The following is a 24,482-nucleotide window of genomic DNA, read 5'->3' as shown; positions in this document are numbered from 1 at the left end:
TACCTAATTGGAAAGAAATGTTACTGTTGGCAAAGAGGAAAGCTAGAGGAGGAAGGAAGAGCAAAACAACGAAGCTCAGATAGGCACCACATGGAGCCACTGCCCCCAGACAAATGAATGTGCACATTATAGCAGAGAGACTACGCTCTCCCAAGGTCACACACAAAAATGTTGTTTAGCAAGATAAGGGGATCAAATATTTCTGTCAAGTAAATAAAGGATCATGGCTCAACTGTTTACAGAATTTCAGATGTTATGGTCTATTCTTACCTTTTGCAGGCTAGTAGGATTTAGCTGGGTTTTATCTATTATTTTCACAGCAACCTGGGGAAAAAACCGAACAGCTATGTATTACTAAACTTAGAAGAAGTTTTGAAGAAAAACATGCTGCACCTCTGTGAACAAGAGCATAGATGCACCTCTAAAACATGCATGTGTGTCTACTTCTACACATTTCATCAAGCAAAATTATCAAACCTATTAAGATTTACCAGCAGGAGCTTGGAACTTTGCCACCAAGGAATTAGTTTTATATATCTGTCTGTATTTGGACTGAACAACATTACCTTGTCCAGGCCCTCTAAACATCAGATTTACCTATTAACAGATCACTAATATCAATGAAATCTGCCTTCAGTTTTAGAAATGCTTGGGGATGAACAGACACCTTCCCAGCCCCAAAATACCATTTGATGCAGAACAAACATTTTGATCCTTCCACCAAGAAGGTACATTTTAAAAAGGGGGTGGGTGGGTAGGTGGTAACTCAGGCATGTCAGGTAACTTCTATATGCTGAAACATCCTCTAGAAGAAACACTTATTATAAAGATAGCCAAAGAAAACAAATCAGACTGTCAGTCTTTCTTTTTCAAGGCTTACCTCTCTCCCAGTAAGCACATGCCTTGCCAGCTTCACTTTGGCAAAATTTCCTTTTCCTATTGTTTTCAGTAAGCGATAATTTCCAATGTGAGGATGCTCCTCATTTGTGGATGTTATGGAGTTCCTACATCGGGGGATGTTTTGTCTGCTACTTGACTTGATAGGCTGAATGTGTGGTTCAGTGTATCCATCCACAGAGGTGTGCTGCAAGGCAGACAAAATAGTTGGGAATTTAGCTACTTGAATTTTAGACAATTGAAACAGAATAGACCACAAGTATAAAAAGATGTAAAGGGGAGTAATTTATTTAACTTCTACAATATAACTGATAACTCTGGATGGCAGTCTAAGGAGAAAATGCTGCCTTTGGGCAGAGTTCAATACATGTCTCATAAAAAAGTCTGCAGAAAGATTTTACCAGCTCTAAAAGCAAAACTAGATATACCTAGGCAGTAATCTACAATCCATTGAAGACTCTTTAAACATGCCAAACCACACAGTATAGCTCTATGTTGCAGATAAATCTGTCTAATTATAATCAAATTTAGTCTTTCAAAAATACACTATGCAAAATATATTCGTACCTCGGCATATTTGGAAACAAGGTTTCACTCTTTTTTTGTTAACTTTCTTCAGTCAAATGAATTTACTTTTTTTTTTAAGTAAACTTCATTCCCCAAACATGTTTGCATCTTTTTAAGTTCTTGTTCAAGTATCAAACTATCTACATCTTTATTTAAAAATAACCATTTTTTAAAACTCCGTGAGATTGCATAAAATATTTTAAACCTCAAAAGTCTGAAGAACTAAAAGGAAGTTATTTTTAATGCATGCCAACACATCATCCCACATTAAATGTTAGTCACTGAAATCTGCTTCTGTACTCTAACTTCCAAGTATATAAGGGGCAAGTTACAGATGGGGCTTGGAATTGCTCCAAGGAGAAACCAAAGTAATGAAAAATGTCAAAGGAGTGCTAAGTGTTTCAGTATTTCAAATACTTTCTAAGAGTAGCAGATGGGTAAAAATGTTTAACAGGTAAAATTTAGCTTCTAATTTTTTAAGTTACAGACTTTGAAAGCTGGTAAATACTGGAGGTAGAAAGAGTGTCTTCCTAGAGCAGTTTTTTAGTTCTGTAGCAGAAAGGCATGATTACTCCCAGCTAAGCATAAAGCATCAACAGACACCTGAATATTACCTGAATATTTTCCCATCACTGATTGCCTCAATTAAAAAGTGGGCATCTTTGTACAGAGCACTAACAAGCCTGTTCCTAGATCCAGGACCTTAAGCTGAAAGCAGTCTGAGGGTAGCTGGAGTTTTACTGCTTCTCCCAATACCCAACCTACTGCTGGGCTGTGCTGATCTCATCCATCATTCCTTATGGAATTATTTTCATTTACAACCAGAATTTAAAGAAGTACTTCCAGCTTCAGTCTGCATTAGTCAATCCCCTCCTGTAAACACTCAGAGCGACAGGCAGTCCCACTGAACCAGGCAAGATTATTTCAGGACATAAGCAGTAGTGGAATTGGGAAAAGTAGCAAACAGCTGCAACACAACCGGAAAAAACAAGGAGAATACCACAACCGGAATGCTCTTCCCAAATGTAGCACAACCCTGCTTACATCACCTCCAGCATTATTAATTATTCACTATAGCCAAGAGAACAGCCCTAAATATAATTTTGTTTGTCTTTTCTTCGCATGAGTCCTTCTGCAAAATACTACTGTACTCCCACTGCTAAACTGTTTTCCAAATTACTGGAGAACCAAGCAAGCCAGGCATGTTTAGATTCTGTATATCAGACAAATTTATTCAGCTGTGAAATAACACACTAATAATAGTATTTATTCTTTAGAAGCACATCATTAAAATACTTTTTGTGGATTTTGAAGAAGAAGATCAGAAGGGCAGGTCCAGGCAAAAAAGGCTTTGAAACATTCTTTCAGCACTGGATACCAGCCCCACATGTGATAAACCACAGCCCTAAAAAAGTCTCCCCTAAAAATACACCCTGCAAAATCAGTATGTGTGTGGTGCTAACGACAAATACTTCACCTGTACTCAGAACCCCAGCCCGGGCTACAGCACTGTGCTACACAAACAAGTTTTAGAAGTCTTTAAGCCTCTTTACTCACCAAATTAGATCTTCACTACAGGAAATACAATGCCTACCAGAAGCATTAGCAACCCTAACATCAATTGCCATTCATATGCTTCACAGGATTAGACTACTCCCAGCAGATACCTGAAGGGATATCTTCAAGAAACAGTTGGATAGACTTAACCAAAGCCATGGGCAAACATGAAGATGCCTTCACAGAATAGATCATTTCAATGCAGACTGAACAGGGAAAGCATTATTTAACCAAAATGACAGTATAAGAATACCAAACCTGAAGGGGAAAAAAGAGTAACAAGGTTCATGGTCATGATGATTCTGGATTTTGGTCTTTTTGTGACAGAAAACTAAGCCACTCTGGATGGTTCCTAATTATTCCTTCTCAAACAGATTCTCTTCAGAGTCAACCAACCATTCTCTCCAGCTATGCCCAAGGATGACAGAAATCATGCATAAAGGTCAAATTTCCTGGTTTGTGAGCCACACATAACTAAATATATACAATTTCTGAATTTGAACAGCACTAAATGAAATTCAAGAATACAAATTATTCTTGTAACAGGCCTCTTTTCTGCACAGCAACAGCTCGCTATTGTTGGAAGGTAAAGAGGAATTTAAAGTAGAAACTTAACTTCTAGAAATCAACATTCAGTGAAATTGAAACAAAAGATTAGGACGACAAAAAAAATTAAAATCAAGGTCAAGTAACAGTATCTCAGAGATTATTTCCAAAATATACTAAAGCTGAATTTCACAGAAGTATGCAACATCCACACTGTCTAGAAGGGCAGGCTACATAGTTTTCAGATTCTTCTGGTCCGTTACAATACATTCATTCATTATGCATCAGCTACTATGTGGCTATTTAAAAAGCCATTTCAGTAGACCAATTTCTGAATTCTGAGAAATTTTTCAGGGTGCTGGAAACAAGGGGACTGTAAAAACCAATACTCTCCTTGCAAGTTCACTGTCATCCAAAAACAATTCCAGTCAACAAGCTGCATTTTCCACACAGGATTTCAATTAGAGATTCTGTTACTTCACTGGATACCCTGATTCTATATATATATACACATATACACACACACACATATATATATATATGTATGTATATAAAATGTAGTGGGAAACACTACCTTACTAGTACACCATAAACATGACTCAATATATTCATAATTTATGGTAGTGTAAAATCAAGTCTCTAGAAATAAACACAAAATTAGATGTTTCTTAAAATAAAATGCAATTTTAAACAAAAATAAATAGGGTGAAGTAGTAACAAGCTTAGAGCTGAAACAGTTTATTAGAGTATTTAGGTATTTTGCACATTAGTCAGGTACTTTAAAACAAGAAAACTCATGCAAAACAAAATGCACCTTTTCAGGAATCCCGAAAAAGTATTTCTAACATTCAATTTTAAATTGCAACTGAAGAGAGCTCGATTAACACTTACTGCTCCATACTAGGTCTGCTTCTGGCATATTCAGCCAGGGTCGTTACAGAAAGCCAAGGGCAGTAAGACCACAAGAGAGTTAATCTGACCCATTGCTTCTCAAAGCTGTAATTTTCTTTGTTTCCCCATGGTAACTTTGCCAAAGCAAGATGACCCGATGGCCACATCATCATTAAGAAAGTGCAGAAGAACTAACCCTACCAAGTAGGTACAATGTGTAGGTTTCACTACTTTACATATTCAGCATCCTTTAGCCACTTACTAGCCACTGGAGTGGTATTCTTGGGGATTATACACTGTAATCAAACTTACAACATCACCTATATTAAGTGCTCCCACAACTTGGTCTTAAAAATTCCCCCAAACCATTCCAGTCACCAATTCACAAAGTCTTTCTCAATCAAAAACACTGAAGGTCTCTACAGTCCTTCATAGTAAGAGGGTAATTTCCACACATCCATCTGCCTACAAACACACCTCACTTGATTAAACAAGCCTCTCAGTCCTGAATTTTCCCCATCTTGATTTATCACAAGGCAAATTCCTTGGTAGAGCCAGCCCATGCAAGCAAAGTCTCACATACAGTTCTACATACAAAAGTCAAATTATCACACTTTTCTCACTCAGTTTTTCTCTCCTGTCCTGGACATGAGTATCTCACAGCCAATTTTTATATTCATTACTCCTAACATTTCCAAGCATGTGCCATACACACGAGCATTTATAACAGCTGTCATATTTTTCAAATATGCAAATTTTTCCAAATAACTAGCCCAGACAGAGAGTATCTGAAGGGTTGACAAGATAGTCTTCTAAATAGCTCTGATCTGCAACAGTTTTGCTCTTAATATATGTATATTGTAGGGGAAAACATTCCTTTACTAGTACAACATAACAGGACTCCTGATATATTCAGTTTATGTCAGTATTAAACAAAGTCTCCAGAAACAAACACATTAAAATTAAATTTTTCTTAAAATACAGTGCCAGGAAAGGAAAGGGAACAAAGGTGTGAAATACTGTCCTGGATGTCCAGCTGCTGTCATGCTGCCCTCTGTCACTAGTCCTTAGGACCTAGGAGCTTATAGCAAGCCACCTCAAAAAAGATTTTTGCTGAAGCATCAAACTGAACTGAAAGAGTCCAATTTTTTGAAAGCTCTCGGTGAACCTCAAAGTAGAAACCATCAGGATGTTCAGATGAGCTTGTTCTGCATCATGTATCAAGAGCAAGCAGGTGGTACAGGTATGATGCAAACTGCACACAATTATAGTACCTGATGGGGCAGAAGAAGATGGAGATTCCCTCCCCTTCCAGGTAAGCCTCACATCTGCACAAAACCACACCTTACTCCTGCCACACATATCTATCACACCATACTACAATTCCTAAAGCACGTCTGCTCTAATAGAGCACTATCTAATTTTTCTCCTCAGACATGTGGAGAAGTGCTTTGGAATGGCCAATTTAAAAGATTGAATGTATGTACACATGATTTTTAAAGTTTCTTAACAGCAATTAAATGCATACTAGATTGTGAACGCATGATAAAAGCTCTCCTATTTAAAAAAAAATCACCAAAATGCAAAGCAACCAACCTTCCCCACTGAAAGAGGGGGATAATATGCAGGACTAAGCTCAGAAAAACCAAAGCAACAATGGCAGAGTGAGGAAAGAAGTAGTTACAGTTTGTATATCAGATACCAAGATCAGTATGGCAGACAAAAGAATCAGACAAAACGGTGATAAAATGCAAAATGCACCCATCTCCTGTGCCTGCTCCTGCACACTTTCCAAAAGTGCAAGAAGAAAACAATCAAACATGTGCATGTACATCTGTCTCTTTAGATCACTTATATAAATACATTAAAATGCCAGGCATGATCTTCTTGAGCCTATCAGCTATAAGATAAAAAAAATTATAGAAAGCTGGTCTGAGTCAATCATACACAAACATTTCATTAATTGATGCTGCAACTCTGAAAAACATTGTATAAAACTTTAATAACTCCAAACTATACAGCACCAAGAGACAAAATAAACAAAATAACTTCCTCATTTTATTTTCACATCTCTTCCTTTTTCTTCCCAGTTCTACTATTGTGTATCTCACAAAACCAACTTCAATGGTAACAGGAAAACATTTCTACCACAAGGTGAAATAAAATCCCCCAAAGCCAATAGACAAATAGTGTTCCCTTCCCAAAAGCAGACGTGCACAGGTGACAGGTGAATTTATGCTGAGCATTGAGTAAATCTTAATCTGTGCTTGATACTATGGTAACTAAACCCCATGGAAGTTTTGTTGGTGGTTTTTTTTGGGGGTTTTGTTGTTTGTCTTTTAAGTGCTCAACATATGTGAATCTATGTGAGACATACAGAGATAAGTTTGCCAACTTTGAGACAGAATTGTTTTTTTCACCTCAAGCTACAAAGGATGCAATGTTTACAGCTCCATACTTGAAGGAATCTAGGAAAGAAAACATCCCATGATCTACCAGCGCAGAACTAGACACAGCTAATAGGAGTTTCAGAAGTTCATACTAAAGGATCTTTGGAATAATTCTCATTTTCATGTGGCTACACCAACCTGTATTAATCTTGTGCATGATACAGTATGCTCATTCCCTTTTTTTAAAAAACGCTGCAGGAACATCATATAGAAGGGTGGAATTCATTATCACATGAATTTACAGATCCTTTTTATTTGATAGATAAAAACCCTTAGAAATGTGCTGGGCATCCCCAAGATGAAAGCATTTCAGAAAAACAAATACTTCCATAGCATGAAATCAGGTCTTGTAACCTGAACTCAGCTCACATGTTTCCTTCTCTCCCTAGGCCTGAAGCCCTCAGCCTGGCCAGGCATGCAGGTGCAGCAGAACAGGACCTTCCTGCCTTTGTTCTATTTCACTCAGAATTGGCACAGTTATTTCAACCTGGCACTTTCCTTCCTGACTCATCCCAAACACACGAACAAGATTTTCCAGGGCTAATTCAGGACAGCCAGCCCATATAATCTCCATTAATTGCCAGGACAAAATGAAACCCTCCCTGTAGCCCCATGAAAACTGAGACAAGCCAGCTAAAAGCTGCTGCAGCAAAACCACAGGTGGAACCAACATGAGGGGGAGGAAAACTGTAAAGTTTTTGTAAAATCCTCTTGTTTACTCATTTTTGTTATTTGGTACAGTACTAAAAATTACTATGTGCCCTATCAAGCAAGAGAATAAAACATTTCCTATCTTGTTAAAATAAAATGTTAAATGTCCCTCACCCATGAAATCTAACACAGAACTGGTTTTTTGAAGGAAAGCACTTACAGGAAGGAAGGAACAAAACTACTCCTGCATCCTTCTGGACACATCTAAACACAGTCCTTCACAGACAAGAGTTCTTTCAACATTTCTTGCCAGCCATTACCCTTTCCTCAGGAGGTGAACAGTTCATCATGCCAGTCTTTTTTGACTTATTTCATGAGATCTTCAAACCTGCCAGCAGAGAGTTCCCAGTGAGCATTCCCATCTCCCCCAGGACATCCTGCCAGCACTTGGAGGCACAGGCAGCTGCAGGGCACTACTGATTCTGAATGCCACAGCACCCACAGTTTACTGAAAAATCCCCTGTGAAACGAAAACTAAGTGCAAATGCTGGTTGTTAATTGACCCAACCAAACAAGAACAGGAACACACCCAGAAAGCGAAACTTCCGGCAAAGGAAACTGGCAGGAGTTTTCATTGCACTTAGAAATGATGCAGCCAGGTCATTTTTCAATCGCCCTGATGAAAGGCAAAAAAAGGGAGACATGAAACAACCTACAGTTCAGGATCATGTCAAGCACTTGGAGCTCCTCAAACATTTGCAGGGCTCAAGAAGCAGAAAATGCTTTAATATCCAGCTTCAAAACTGAGAAGAAAGGGCTGTTTCTACAGTCTAGAGACTGCAATCCTGAAACCTGAGGCTTGCCTCCAGACGAGGAAAACAGCAGCAGGAGGCAAGGTTTACTCACAAAAGAGCGACCAGATTAGAGTGTGAAGCATGTCTGACACTCAGGATCAAACAAGCGCTCTTCTGGGTCAGCTAAGGTTTTCCTACAGAAGGAAAGGATACAACAGCTAATTGGGACCAAGCTCTGAACTGCAACTCATTCTTCCTCTCAAAGTTTATGAAATGGGCATTTTTCCCTTATCCACTGCATACCTACAACAACTCTGGATGAGTCCCCATGTGGCACGATGGCTGCTGAAGCTGATCCAACACTGCTGCCATGCCCACACACCCACCTACAACCTCACTACTGCAGGGGCAGCGGGACACAGGACAGAACAGGCAGCCGAGACAGAGAAACCCTCGCAATTCTGTTGCCAGGGTCACCTCCAGCTGAGCACAGGCACGCTCTGACACCGCCCCAGCAGCAGCACAGGCACGAGGACAAAAGGCACCACCCAGCACTGGGAAGACAGGATCACATCAGCTCTATGTTAAACTGTTGTGGAACTGTGCTATCAGGACAGGAACATGGAAAAGAAAATTGATCACACTACTTTTCTTGATAATCCAAAGGCAAATTGACACCAGTAGTGAAACTTTAGCTAGGACATACTTATTCCAATTCCACAACAAAGTTAAAACACACAAGGACTCAGAAAAGAGCCAAAACCAGCACAACAAAAATCCCCCAAAACACAAAAAGCCTCAAACCAACAAAAACAATCCCATAAACAAGGCTTGCTTACTGCTGTTGTTTACCCTCAGAAAAGCACACAATGTAAGCTCAAGAAGCTCCCCTTTAGGGATGACATGAGTGGCAAAGCAGCATCCCAGCATTTTACTACACAAAAAAGTTCCTCCTCCAGCAAGCTGGACACTATTTCTAAAGTCTTCATATACCCACTACTGGATTCATCCAGTAGATCCAATGACAAATTCATCAAGACAGATCATCATCTCATTTTGAAGACTATCTTACCTCAAGGTCTTACTAACTTTCTGAAGTAAAGCCAGCTTCTCAAAAGTGAAGAGATGCCCAATTAAAATATCCAACCTGATAGCAGTACACACTAATTGATGCACACATGTCCTAGAAAAGAAACCATCCCAGGCAGTGCAGGATGATTTGGTGTAGGCAGACAGCGCTGGTTATCAGTGCTCCTCACAGGGCTAAAGTAATGAAAGGCTGGTGGAGATTGTTTGATGTTGGGTTTACCAGGCCTGTGACTCCTATAATGCCGCAGCCTCCAAGGTTTGGGAGCAGGGCTGCTAGCAGCATGGAGCTGGCAATGGGGGCTTCTACGTGGAATGTTTGAGGATCACATCAAGCTCTGTTTCAAATGCCATTACCCAACGTTCAGCATGATTTTCCCATTTTCTCTTGATATTGTCCTTTCAGGGATCTTAACAATTTCCTTCACACAATACCGTACATTCAAAATAAATGTAAATAGAAGTAATTCTCAAGATCAACTTGTTGCCTAGACAGAAGAGGGGAACAGAAAGCATGGATCTACAGCGGATTAACAAGGCTTATCTCAAGCCCTTCCACAGAGCCTTCAAGGGAAGGCAGGGAATCATTCCTGACCTGAAGAGTACTTTCATGGCTTCTTGCAGTAGAGCAGACCAGTTTAGTTGCTCCATCTCCAAGGCTTGATAATATGTGCTGGTCCACCACCCTGCAGCCAAGGACTTCTGGTGTCAGTAACAAGTCTTGCCTCAGAAGACTGAGCTGCAGAGGATCCAATGGACCTCATCTATCAAGGAGACATAGTTTCATATTTAAGCCAGAATCTCATCAGACCCAGCATTCTGCAGACATTTTTTTTTCATAAACACAAGGCTGACTCTGAGGAGTAACACATACCTTCTCACAGGAAAACCAGAACACCTTCCTAAGAGGAGGAAGCACCTGCACAGCAAGCCTGCACTCAAGCAGCATTCAGTTACAAGAGTTTTGTCTCCTGAGAACAGGCTAGCAGAGCATGACCTGATGGTGGGAGATACAGATAAAGTTATAAGGACACCATTCAACTTAGTTTATGCTTTCAGAAGACCAACTATGTTTTACAGCAGAGCAAGATTAAGACAAGACAATGTATCCAAGTCAACTGGCTCAGACATGGTGAACTCAAAACAAACAGCAAAATGAAGAGTGTCTTTTGCTGAGTGCTCTCTCTTTTTCATTCAAGTGTTAATTAACAGATCAAATAAAATGTCCTCAGTTGAGTGGTAGTAATTCTTTACCTTTATCTGGATAATGCTATACCACATTTCAATTTAGCAAATATATTTACAGCCTTGCACAGATTTATGCTTAACTTTAAGCTGTCCAAACAGCATCTGGCCCTTGGACCTGTCATATGATCAAAGAGTGTATTTCTCACAGAGCTCAGATGACAATATCCACAGTGCCCCTTGTTCCTAAAGTCGTGCAACCACCCTGTTTTAACCTTTGGGCTTCAATTATTCATGATCACAAACTGCAATGTAGCATTCCAGAAATACATGCAACTAGGAAGCTAAATTGATATATGGAGAAAAGCAAACAGCAGCAATATTCCTCAAAGATTTTGCAAAGTATGTAAAAGAACTAGAAAAAAAGAACACACTTCTTTAGCTGTTTTACACTGAAAGACGCAGTGATACAGTAGCTAATGAATACTGAGAAGCACACACATACAGCACATAGATGTCAATGTGCTGAATTCAAACCATGGACAGAAATCACACGTGAGTGTAACTGAGATCTAAAAACCAAGCACAAGAAAAGGAATGAACAAAACAAATTTAACAGACCATGTAACATAATTTGGCTAAGGAAGTAAAAGAAAAAAAAAATCACAGGATGCAAAGAAAATACTAAAACCAGCAGATACTGCATTTACCCAGACCACTAAAATAACAAGGTAGGAAAATGTGGAAGAAATAATGCACACACATATATAGGTAAATCTTAATAAAACAAGTCAGATAATCTGTGATTAGAGGTTTGAACAAATCTAGTATGTCTTCAAAATGAATACAGTCATTAAAATAAGCAGCCAACCCAACAGTAAGAAAAAAGATGTATGACCTTCTCTAGAGTCCTTGACAATCTGTGGGTGAGGAACCCACAGCTATGGGCTTTACACAGGAGCGCAGCCTGCAGGCTGTAAAAACTGGGCCTTTCAGACTCCTTCATCTAAATGGTGAGACATCAAATTACCAGGAGCAGCAACAGCAGCCTCCAAGCCCACCATTAGCAGGGGCAACTCTCAATTCTGTCCTGAGGTGGACATCAAACCAGTTTGAATAATACAAGAGCAGCACGCCTAGGAATTCCCAGCTGAAGTGCCTTACCAAATCAGATGCTGTCTCATATTAAAACAGGAACTAATTTGATTCAGTCCCATAGAAGGGAAAGTCATAAAAGCAGAGGAAGTCATGGGGACCTGAAGGCAATGGCACAGGTGGCAGGGATTATACGAACCTCCCTAGTGGAAACTGGGAATTTGTCCCCAAACCTTAAAGGAAAATCATCTCTAAGCAGATTTGAAACGGACACAACTGAATTTTTTCAGGTCTTAGGATGAGCCACCAGCAATGTTTTGTTCTCTCTTCCACCACCAATGTGCCAAAGATCCTTTTCCCACCCACACTGCCAGAATGCTCCTCGCCTCTTAGAAGATGAGGAAAGCCACAGCATGGGAGAAAAGATGATCACATATCCCTTTATGGAGCACTGCAATCCCTGAATTATCACAGGCTCGCTGGGAACTCTATTTTTTCTTTAAATTTACCAAACTAACTAGAATGCTCCCAGCCTCTGGGGATGACAACTATTGTGTTAAGATAATATTTTTCTCTTTTCAACAATATTTTTCTCTTTTCATTTTCTATTGCCATCCTATGACACAACAGGTGACCTGAAATCAGGTATAGTTTTGGAGAAACAGCAGGAAGACATCTGGAGGTATACTTAATTCCAACATATATGTGTGTGTGTGTATAACCCCAGGCCATAAACTTGACAGTCCTCAGTCTGCTTTCTTCTGTTCCTCTGTCCATGACTTGCTGAGTTTAATCTTCAATTAAATCAAGACAATATTAGGAAAATGGCTGATGCACCATTAAGACTTCACTTGATTGTAATTCCAATCCAATACTCAAGTGCTGTATTTAATTCAGCTTCTTCAGGTTAGAAATTATTTCCTGAATGTAATGAAAACAAACAGATGGATACAAGAGTCCACTTTGTCTGTTCTACATCACTCCAGAAGGCTTGACGCCTCTCACTTGAAAATAATTCTAGGGAAACTTAATGTTACACACCACTAGGAAATTAATTTAAATGAGTAACAAAGAAAAGGTTTGTACACAATACCAAAATACAAAGTTTAGCAAAAGGTCACACAAAAAACTAATAATAACAACAGTAATAATAGCAGCAGCAATAATAATGTTATCTTGTACTATTTAGGAAACACTGAACTTGACTTTTATATGAGCGCTATACCTCAGCATACTTCAATCACTGGATGAGCACAAATATCTTTCCTAAAAAGGACCCTTAAATGCAATTTTATCAGTCTACTTTGCATAGGCTGTGGGATTAGATTTCCCTTAGCCTGACTACAAACACTGCTGGAGGCATACATTCTCTGATAACAATAATGTCTTCCACTGACTAATTCTAGCATCTATATTAGCTCAACGCTCATTGCTCATACCAGGTTTGAGGATAAGATTTCACTGGACTCTGCAGCAGATGGAGCAAGAGTTACACTGTAAAAGGCTTTCATAAATTTTCTTTGTTCATGTGCATCTTATGACTATCACTGGAAGAAAGAAGTCTAAAAAGCAGCCAGTCTCTTTCGTTTAATATCAAATGAAGAAAAACAAGTTTGAAAAGCTATTACCCATACATATGTCTGCTAAAGACTACTCAGAACAGTATTATTAATATTTTCCATATCCATTTTATTGCATTGAATGATTAAAAATGCTATTCCTTTGGGAGTCTGATCTTGAAGAAAAAATACTATTTTAGTCCTCCAACAAGTAAAGATATTCTTTGATTTTTTTTAACCAGTAGACTGTCCCTACTACAATGGCAGGGGGAAGAAAATCAGATTACTGTTGGAAAAAAATTACTAAATAAAACCCCAAATGCTTTAAAGAATTCTATTACCTCCAATCAATAATATTATCTGGAACAAGATATGAGTAAATACATTACACATGTAATCCATTTGTGGAAAACGACCATATCCTCTCTAAGAGCTCAATGTAGCATTTTATAGACTAAGGTAATTTCCATGGCAAAAACAAAACTCCTCTTAACACATAAAATTCTCTGAATTTCTGAGCTATGCCTCTACTTCTTTTAAGTGAAGACAAACATCTAAGTAGAAAGATACATATGAAGCCAAGCATGCACTCTCAAAAGGAATTTCAGATATTTACTGTTTAAGCACAAGTAATTTACACTGCTGCTACACAGCCTGCAGTACACCCTACCCTCTCCTCCTCCAGCTCCTCAACTCTCACCCATTAAAAATTCCTCACGTATCTGAGTGTAGGGAGAGAATCTCTAGGAGAACATGATAAAATTGTATGTCCTGTGTAAGTAATCACTATGAAGCTTTGGTTACTCTCTGCTGTTACCCGAGAGAAGAAAGCCCAGCCCAGTAACTTTAGCAGGGTGGAGGGAAGGAAAGGTGGAATGAGGAAAATATAGTCTAACTGATGAATATTTCAAGTTGTAATAATCAGTTTTGCTAATATTTGAAAGAGCCCCCAACACAGAAACAGGTCTTCCCAGTCCACCAACAGCAAAAAATGTTCTCATTGCCTTTAGCTTTACAATTCAAATTATTCCCACATTAAAATGCTCCTTGAGATTCCTACAGAAGGGTATTACTTGAAGGATAAACAGGCACTACAACTACATGGCTTTTATAAAGCTTTGTATTGGGTTTGCTTATATCATTAAATAAGCAAAACTGGAAAAGGTCCCAGAAAGAGTGAGAAGCATAAGGAAGCTGGCAATGAGTATGCCAAGTTCCAGCACAAAGCACATTAGTAAGCAAAATGGGGGAGAAAACAAGGGGGGTGGGGGGAACCAGAGTGTGAGATTATAGCAAATTGCAGGGATTTAATGGCCAGCAAATTAAATTTAATGGCCAGCAAATTAATCAACAGAGTCAGTTCGAATCTTGCAAAGACAAATTTTGGATGTGTAAGGACAAAGCTGATGTGATGGCAAGTTATAGATGAGCACCAGGTTTAAAATTAAATTGGTCACATTTTTGAGGGACTAAATAAGAGAAATTATTTATGCGACAATCTTAAGATTAAAAATAAACGGCCTTCTCCCTTCAGAAAAAAAAAGGCTGCTTGAAGACAAGTAAAAGATGTTTTACTTTAATTTTCTATTACTTTCTTCTTGAGCATTGAGTTAAGCTGAAAAAGGTAAGAACCAACAGTGGGGAAGGCAGGACTCCAGGAGAGATTAAAATAGTACTCTTCCCCAGTGACAAAGGCTGAGCCTCTGCTTACAAGGAGGTGTGTGTTTTACTGCACCACGAGTGAGGTGTGGGCCTCCTGCAGAAGCACAGCACAGGCACTACAGGTTTTACCACAAGTCTCACCTTAGGCAAGAGCCTTGCCAGCAAGCCCTGCTACTATCCAAACCTTATCTATTTTCTTCAGCCACATCTGTCTAATGAAAGATATCACTTCTCTCTAACAACCTTGCCTAATTCTGTGCCTGCTTAAGATTTTAAAAGTTATCATGCACTACTTTACTTTATAATACAAAAGCAATTAGACTTTGTCACCAGTAATATTATCATTATCTGCTTTTGCAAAAGACTGCCATGGGCTATCCAGTAACTCTAGATGTTCAGCTACATGAACACTGATGTTCTACACAAGTGCTTTCATCAGAGGTGAAGTAAAGTTCTGTCTTATTAGTCAACATATCACAACTGTACGTGTTTAAAATACCATTCTGCAACTCAGCTGGACAAAACTCCTTATGACTGATCACTTGAAACACACATTAAGTTCAGACACCATTCTCTACTTTGATTAAAACTCTGCTACTTTTGTGAATTCTAGAGGTGTTTAAACAAAAACCAGGATAATTATTCTGCCTCTTCCTAGCACTTCAGTAGGGCCACAGTGAACAAGGCAGAGGCTGCTCTGAAGTCACAAACCTGATTCATTGTGACCTCAGTAAAACTCCATTATGTGCAACAACTCTTACCTCAGAAATCATTATGGCTGTGATACACATTATCAGTGTGTGGCCATTCAATGCTCTTTTAGGTTGGGTATAAATCTTGGACATATAAACAATTACTCTGGCTAAAGCTTACTGTAACAGTCCTCTTTCTGAAGAAGGCAAATGTGAAGAAAAAGAACCCTTATCTTCACAACACATTGTGTTGCTGTATTTTATTTAGGTCTCTGTAACAAGCACACACTTTTATAAAACATTGCTAACTGAAATAGTTTACACACAAATGGACAGAAGCCACTGGTACTGAACACTTAAATCTTGAACAGCCATGAAGGATTCTCTACAAAAGTCATCTTAATGGTACAGTACATGCCTTCCAACCAAACAAGTGGAGTGCAGACCACTTCTCATTCTCACATCACAGCCTATACCTAAGGTGTCCCACAAGCATAGGAACAGCAAGATAAAAAAAGGAAAATTACTTTTTCCTGAAACCATATGCAACAGCAAAACAGAAGAGCTTGAAAACCCACAAACACATTCACTCCAGCAAGACAGCCTGCTTTCCACAAGGATTTAAGCAATGTGAAGTGACTGTTCATCAGCTGTCCTGATCTGATGGAGAATTGTAGCATACCAATGATCTTTCACTTGACAGAGAAGCCCAAAAAACCTGTGCTTTTGGGTTTCACATAAATACAACTACTGATCAATCATTAGACACTAAGCTGTGGAGGTGTTCCATGAGCATGTCTGGCTCATTACTTTTAAGATTAACTGCAGCCCAGCTGAATTTAACTGTGCAAGCACCCTCCTACAGCTGTGAATATATGTCTCTCAGCAGAAGTTGCTGTTTTCTTTGAAAGCATACAAAAAAAGAAATCCCTGAAAAAAAATGCTTATGTTAAAAAAAAAAAAAAACAAAAAAAAACCCCCAACAAACCAAATCCCACCACCAAAATCAACCAAACAAACTTTTTTTTCAACTGCCATCCCAGATCAAAAAGAAGCAGGATTATGACAAGCACAGAGTGTGGTTTCAAATGCTCTTGCCTTCAACTATTTTCCTGCAATAGCTACAGCATGATTGGTCACTACTTAGGAAATAAAAGTTGAAACAGTCACAGGGAAATGTACTTTAAAAACAAGGGCCATCTTATCATTTTGGAATTTTTAACCTTAGATTCACTAGGATGCTCACCAAAGCAATCTAAGATGAATCATCACATACAGCTATGAAGTCTCAAAGTGATCCTGAGACCTCAACAAGTCTTTGATTTTGCTATTTTACTAAATTATTCACAGAAAAACAAAGATGATTCATTCTTATGTGAAATACAACTGGCCCAATTTAAAGCTCGGTTTAGCACTGAGCATGGAGAACACACCAAAGAAAAGCTAATTGACAATGTGAAAGAAGCAGAGAAATGCTAACAATTAACCAGGCTTGCTGGCTGATGTGGAGAAAGAGCTTCTTATTAAAACTCAGATTGAGATGCATTATATTCATTACACTGAACAATGTGAATATTTTGATGAAACTTTCCTGTTTTCATGGCTGTTTTCACAAACAGTCAACTGTGGAAAACATTTCTTCCTAATTTACCACTGTCTAGAGCACAGTAAACATTCAAGAACTAAGAGCCAGAAAAAAATTGTGAAATCCTAACAAAAATTTTTTGCCTATTCTGAAATTCCAGAAAGATTAAAAAAACACAACAACAAACCCGACCACAAAAAGCAAGCATTGTGTTTCCAACAACAACAACAACAAAAAAAAATAGATGGTGTCATGACCACAACATAAATAAGCTGAATTTGAAACTTGTCACTGTCGGCAGCAGCTTATAAGTAGTATGTTTAACCTGGAGGGCAGCACAGACTGTAAACATGTATTTTAAAATAAAGGACAGGCTGAAGTTACTAAAAGATAGCTTTTTATCACTTCTTTTCAGATTTTCTCTCTGATTTGCAATATATGAAAAGTTTGCTCAAGCTCTCAAGCCATGAGTAGGCCAATCTGTAAGAAGCCTGTCTTTGGGCTTCAGACACACTATGGTTTTTTAGCTCCACATTAACTGTAAAATCATCTCCTTACTGGATAGTTTCTTAATGAATCTGCTGTACTGGAACACTGTTTAAAGTTCTCTCAAGCATCAGTTAGATAGTACAGTCTGGTCTATCTAAATTCTGAGAACAAGAAAAACTCTACAAGTACAACTACAAACCACTAATTGAGAATATAATTTTAGAGAAATCACAGTATCTGCACTTAAAAATTTAGTCACTATCTTTTCTGTGTTTTAACTACTGATAACAATTGAAAGCTGGCAGGACATTGCTCTGCTGAGCAACAGCAATTGTGACGGTAGAAACTTAACACACTTATAGCAGAAACATTAGTTTGCAAATGTAATCAGGTATCATGGGGAAAAAATCTCCTGTGTTAAATGATGATTGAAACATTTAAAATGCAGATATAAAAAAACCATTTCAATCTCTCTTAATATAAACAGTAAGTCCATAGGATCAGAAATATACAATGGAAAAGACCCCACTGGTCAGGTTTCCTAGAACATATTCTCCTTGTTCTAGTTCAGTGTTTAAGTCCACTGACCATGTAAGTACAGTTTTCAGAACATCAACCACAAACAATCCAACTTTATGTTTACCTATGAACCTCAAAACCCCATGAAGTATGAAATGAAACAAGTACTACAAGCAAACTGCATTAACTCTCTCTGAACCTTAACACTGTATACTCATTCACGATGCTTAGAAAGAACACTGAATCATGAACATTTTCAGTGCTTTGTACCAAAATTTTCCTCTTTACATGAAGAAAATGAAAGTAACCACACATATTGCCTGTCTCATTATTCTCTCTGATCCACACAGAAGGTTAACTTCCAAACAAACCTTGCTCTCTCCATGCATAGGCTCTAGCTCAGCATATGTTTCCCCCCCACAACACAGGAGCTCAGCCCATATGTGAAGCAAAATAACAACAACAAGAGAACATCTGCAAAGAGAAAACACAAGAACCTTCAAAACAAGATTAGGAGGACATACTCCCTTCTTACCGTTTCCACAAACATAGAACCTAATGGTGTATTTATGATCAAGGAAAATAAACTCTCAAGGAAAAAACTCAGGCATTCTTCACTTTGCTCAAGTCCATCTCCTGTGGATAAGAAAGATACAGCTGTACTCTTGAACCCATAAGGCTTGGAAATTAGGCCATTCTTCTGCTTAAGGCACTGGAGGAAAGAATTCTTGTCAGATACTTTCTCCCACGCCCCCTCTGTCCAAATCAAAACCATGTGTTCTTATTGTGCAAAAGCAAATCCAGAAAGGAAAAAAAAAACACCAGAAAAAAATTAAACATGGTATAATCATTATCATCCCAACTTGACCATTTCATTCTATCCTCTTATCTCTTGCCCTCTTCAACTTCTTTCCTCTTTAAAATGCAGCTGTCTCGTAGGCTCCCCTGTCAGAAGGGCATCCTTAACCACACCACTTGAGCTGGCATCTGAGATGTCACTGTCCGGTAGCTAACCCACAAACGGGTGTGAATGTGTCAAAGTTATAATCATTTGTATGATAATGAAGCAAATCACATGGTCATATGTCACTGGCTTATCCTTCTTAAAACTTCCCCTGCCATGACATCTCAATCATTCTCACACAGCACTGCCTAGGTAAAACAAACCACAATTCCCACACTGCACCATGACTCTGGCCAGAGTTATCATCCAGCAGTCCTGCCTTATTCATTTCTTCTTCCACTGTAAACATGCCAGATTGCTCCAGCAGAATTAAACAACTTTGAGGTATTTGAAAAAAAAAAAAAACAAAACAAAAGAATACCTTAAAACTTAGCTAGAGAGGTGAAACCACAGCACAAGTAAACAGCAATACCTTCAAACATAGCAGTAATACCTCCAAAAGATTAAACTACACTTACTATACAAGGAAAACAAGTATTCTTATGTCAGATTAAGAGGTCCTCATGACAGAAAAAGCAAACTGCTTTCAGCATTCTTACTAACCTAAAGTAATATACAGCAAGTAGTATAGAGCCAACTGTTGAATCTCCGAGTCTTTTCTTAAACAGCTTTCCAAAAACATCTAAGAGAACATATTACCTTTGTATTTCCTCTCTTTTGCCTTGATTCAGGAAAACTGTTCCTCAATTAAATGACACAATACAAGGCAACATATTACGAAGGGAAAACCATAAAAGCCCCCTTTCCTCAATTAATACCTACTCAATGAAAACAGAAGAGATACTCTAGCTCAAAACTTTTGATTCCTGTGCTTCTCTTTTTCCATCAACAGCAGAGATGGGAATCTCAGTTCACCCAAACTAACTCCAAGTGCAATTGCTTGAATGCAGTGATACACTACCTGTCACAGTCTACAAAAAATGTATCAAGAGGAGGCTGTAAATAGTTACATGTACAAAATCAAATCATAGGGAAAATTATTATTTTGCATACTGCTTACCCCTCACTTGAAAAAATAAATCCAGTAATACACATGAAAATACAGTACTCCCTCCACCCAATAATTTCCCTAAGATTCCAAATAAACTGTTAGTAAGAATAAGTGTTTGATAATCATAATCTACTTTGCTTCCTTAAACACAGCTTTCATGAACGAGAAATAACAATTCTAGTGAAAAGTATTTACGGACATATGCTAGGGAAACTAAGCATAGCACTGAGAGATGTCAGGAATAGCAAAAGAGGCAAAGAAAAGGAGTGCAAAGCTCCACAGGGCAGGCCTATCAGTTACATATACACTGATGCTTCCCAGGCCCTGGCTCCCTCCACCTGTTGCCAGTCCCTTGCTGCCGGTTCCTTTTCTTTTCACTCCAGCTTTCTGATAAGACTTGATAAAGTAATATGCTGCCTGATCTTATCCCTTCTAAAATATTTTCAAAGGGCAATCTGGGACAAGAGGCAAAAAGCATTATGGAAACAAGCAAGTTTTTCAGCCATCCTACCAGGAACTCCTGTAATTCCTCAAGCAATGTATAGGTGCTATATCCAGTATTATAATTTCTTTTTTCAAATGATAACACAAATGCTTGCTCACTCACTGAGAAAAGCACACATTAAAATTTTATTTGTTTTCTCTTTCAAAGTACCTAAAGCAGCTGCCAAGAGAGAGGGGGTGGTGGTGGCAGGGTAGCTGCCCATGATTTCATGTAACAACCTCACCCCATGTGCAGAGCACAGCTGGACACACACATAGGGCTGCACTCAGAAACATCAATCAGCTCTCCCCGCACACAGAACCCCCGTCTGCCCCTTGGGAGTCACACAATGGAGCAACACTTTGAGATGGCCACGAGCACCAGGTGGAAGAAAAGAGCCTCTCCTGAAGATCACCATGAGCTGTTCAGGAGAGCTTTGCTAATATACATACCAGAGAACTGGAAATATGCACTACAAAGATGGACGTTTTACCAGCTCCTTAATTCCTCACTCTTCCCAATTACTTCTCTTTTTAGTTGCAACTTCTCACCACCTCAGTTACTCAGAGCTTGCTAGCTTGACTTTGTCCATCATGAGCCACCAGCATAAACAGTTCCCCAGTCCATTAGAGTTTATCAGCAGAAGGAAGCACATTAAAAGTAATTTAAGAGTCTCACCTCACCCTCACAGAATCCATTTTAAATCAAGGAATGTTGCTGATCAGGAAGTCAGCAACAGACCACCTACTCCTCCTCCATCCTACATTTGCCACTTTAGCCAAAGGTCTGACGTAAGAGACACCACTGGCTGTCCAACAGGCAGAGCTCAAGGTCTCTGCTCCAAAATCCTGCGGACGCCCACTAATGACAGCACTGGAGTGACTCTGTGCAGACTGGGGAGCTTACACCTGCACGGATCTTTGGCGTTTATCTGGCTAGAACATTATACTCCTTAGTATAAGGTTTCATACTTACACCAAGGTTTGCAGAAGCAAATGTGCAACTTTAAGTATTTTGATACTCTGTACAAACCTAGGTGCTTCAGATGCCCAATGTACTCTCCGAAATTACAATAAAAACCTAACACTTAGTATTCCTTAGGTTTCAAAACTGAGCACTCATGAGTAGCATAATATTTGCTAAATTAATGACCAACACTTTGAAGTTTTCATTCCATAAAAGATGATGATATTTGAAAATATTTCCATTTGTCTTGTGTAAATCTTGCAAGTCTTATGGACTGTACTACTGGATATATGCATAAATACTTCTTATCCTTTCCTGTCATCTATATTCCTATATACATTTGAAATAGAGACTCAGGAGTAACATGTATCACACAAACCTGGACTTTATCATTTAATTAAATCAAAATTTTCATCCCAAGGACTTGCTTTTGTTCTTAGAATAACACAGAACCCATCAGTCCATGAAGAGTAAGGAGAGACCAAACACATCCATTTGCTTTACTAGTAATAAGTCTGATATTGCTCTATCAATTAAACTTCCACGGATTGACTGATACTAAAAGCTCATTATAATAATTCACTACACTTGGATTTCACTTCTCTAGCTATATTATCTCTTTCTGTTACCTTTGTCTTCCAAATCATCTTCTTACATTCACTCTTCATTTCGTATCAGTCAGTAACCTATTCAGGAGGCACTACTGCTTGGGCTGGTACTGTAAGAAACCTTAGGAGCTCCTGCTACTAGCCAGAATATCGATAGAATAGATAGATGCACTACAAACAAACACCTTCTTCAACCCATTTCACCCCACTAGGCCATCTTCCTTCGTTTCTTACCAATCACCTTCCACACAAATCGAAGGTGGGTATGACTGCATGTGTTATACTTCCTATGACTCCTTTTCCCCCTCCTTTCTGCCACCCCCCCAAAAGGTAATTAAGTATACATATTTCAAACAATAGTGCTTTTAACACTGGTCCCCTCGCCCAAGAGGAAAATTTCACAACTCCCACACTACCACCTATGAAGTCACCACTGATGGACAGGACCAGACATGGTCCAGCATTCCTCAGGTACACCGTCCATCATGGCCAATTCTGATTATTTTCTATGAAAGACCACTACAGCAGAGAACACCACTCCATCGAGTCCGGGCGGAGCAGAGAGGACCGCAAAAATATTTAAACTGAGCACAAAGGAAGATACAATGAACTCGGGAAGAACCAAGGACACGACCACAGCCTCCCCTCAGAGGCAACACAAAGCAAAGCAGAGGAAGGAACACAACAACACCAGGGACCGTCTTGGAGGTGCAAACCGAACAAAGAGCAAGTACCGCTGAACCCCAAAAGGAAAGGCAAGGCCAAGGGCCAGGCTGTCAGACAGCCCACAAGTGGCAATCCCAAGGCAGGCGCGGAGGTGCCGTGTGTGGGGGACGCCCTAAGGCGGGGCACCCCGGCTGCCGCCCGCAGGGGCTACAGGCCTCTCGCCGGCGGGGGCCCGCAGCAGCCCGTGTGCGCCGACAGCCGAGGACATATAAGGGCAGCGCAGCCCGGCCCAACCCGGCCCGGCCCGGCCCAGCAGGGCTGGAAGGGGCTGCTGGAGGGGTCCCCGCGGGAGGCCCGGCGCCGCGGGCGGGCTGGGGCGACGTGGAGCGCGGCGGGCCGGACCCGCCCCGGCAGCGCCGCATGGAGGAACCTGGGGCGCGGGCAGGCGGCGGCGCTGGCCCGGCGCTCGGCACGGCCGCGGCCCGCCCGCCCCTGGGGCACTCGGCCTGGGCGGCACGAAGGGCCGGGCCGCCACCGGGTACCGGGGAGAGGCGAAGGAAGCCAGAGAGGGAGAAGGTCCCGGCGCGACACTCACGTTCTCCGTGTCCCGCTCATTGACGGTGGGCAGCGGCGTGCGGGTGGACATCGTGCGGGCCGCGGCGGAGCCGTGCCCGGCGCTCCCAGGGGAGAGGCCGCTCCTAGGCCTCGGCAAAGCCCGCCGGCCACCCCCGCCGGCAGCCGGGCGCACACGGCGGGACGCGGGGCCTCCTGCCCGCTACGCACCCGGCGCCATCGCCTCGCCCGACCGCCTGGCTGCCCCTCCGCCCGCCTCGCCGCCGCCGGGCTCCGCGCAGCTCGGCCGCCGGCTCCGGCTCCTCCTCCTTCCCCGCCCTCCTGCCCGCTCAGGTGAGCGACTAGCCGCGCAGGGGGGCCGCGGCGCCTCCTCACAGCATCCGGCGGCGGTACCAACTCCGCCTCGCTCCCGTCCCCGCTTCTCCCCTCCTCCGCCTCCTCCCCCTGCCCGCCCCCGCCCCGCCGGCCCCGCCGCAGGAAGCGCCGGGCGGTACGGGCGGGCGCGGCAAGCGCGGGCGGGCGGTGCTGTGGCTCCAGCGCCGGGGTGGCTGCGGATCCGTGACGGGCCCAGCCTGGGTGGGGGCCGGGCGGGAGCGCGCCCTGGGCTGAAGTGAAGTGGGATCTCATAGTCAACAAGAGGCAGGACTAATCTCTTCTCTGTGGTGACCAGTGACAGGACCCGAGAGAATGGCCTGAAGCTCAGCTAGGGAAGGTGTATGTTGGATATCAGGAAACGGGCACTGGAATGAGCTCCCCAGGGAAGTGGTCACAGCACCAGCCTGAGAGCGTTAGAAAGCTTTAGGACATCACTCTTAGGCACATGGTGTGGTTCTTAGGACTGCCGTGTGCAGAGCCAGGAGTGGGACTCGATGGTCCTTGTGGGTCCCTTCCGACTCGGTGAGGCCTGTGCTGCTGTGGGGCAGGTGTGATGCCCCGCCGAGGGGAGGGCGTGTGGCCCGTGCTCGGAGCCAGGGCCCGCCGCGGCACCGGGCGTGTCCCTCGGCC

The 24,482-nt window shown here is 41.1% G+C and overlaps 1 protein-coding gene across 6 annotated transcripts in view; it reads right to left on the bottom strand.

The window, feature by feature from the left end:
• MARK1 (microtubule affinity regulating kinase 1) overlaps positions 1-23,615 on the bottom strand; it is a 57,335-nt gene extending 33,720 nt beyond the window's left edge. The window contains exons 1-3 of one of the 6 annotated variants that reach the window (XM_063152242.1): positions 23,500-23,615; positions 881-1,084; positions 271-324 (exon numbers count right to left, since the gene is read on the bottom strand). In XM_063152242.1, the coding sequence (XP_063008312.1) occupies positions 271-324; positions 881-1,084; positions 23,500-23,550 (309 nt within the window). In that variant the 5' untranslated portion in view covers positions 23,551-23,615. Of the gene's footprint in view, positions 1-270; positions 325-880; positions 1,085-10,034; positions 10,164-18,760; positions 19,212-23,499 lie in introns of those variants that run through there. The other 5 variants (XM_063152238.1, XM_063152240.1, XM_063152241.1 and 2 more) reach the window with 5 other exon arrangements.
• Positions 23,616-24,482: the final 867 nt, after the last annotated feature.

This window comes from Melospiza melodia, chromosome 3, assembly GCF_035770615.1.
Source record: "Melospiza melodia melodia isolate bMelMel2 chromosome 3, bMelMel2.pri, whole genome shotgun sequence".
NCBI lineage: Eukaryota > Metazoa > Chordata > Aves > Passeriformes > Passerellidae > Melospiza > Melospiza melodia.
Note: the sequence above shows the minus strand (reverse complement) of the source record. Positions and strands in the feature narration are given on the sequence as shown.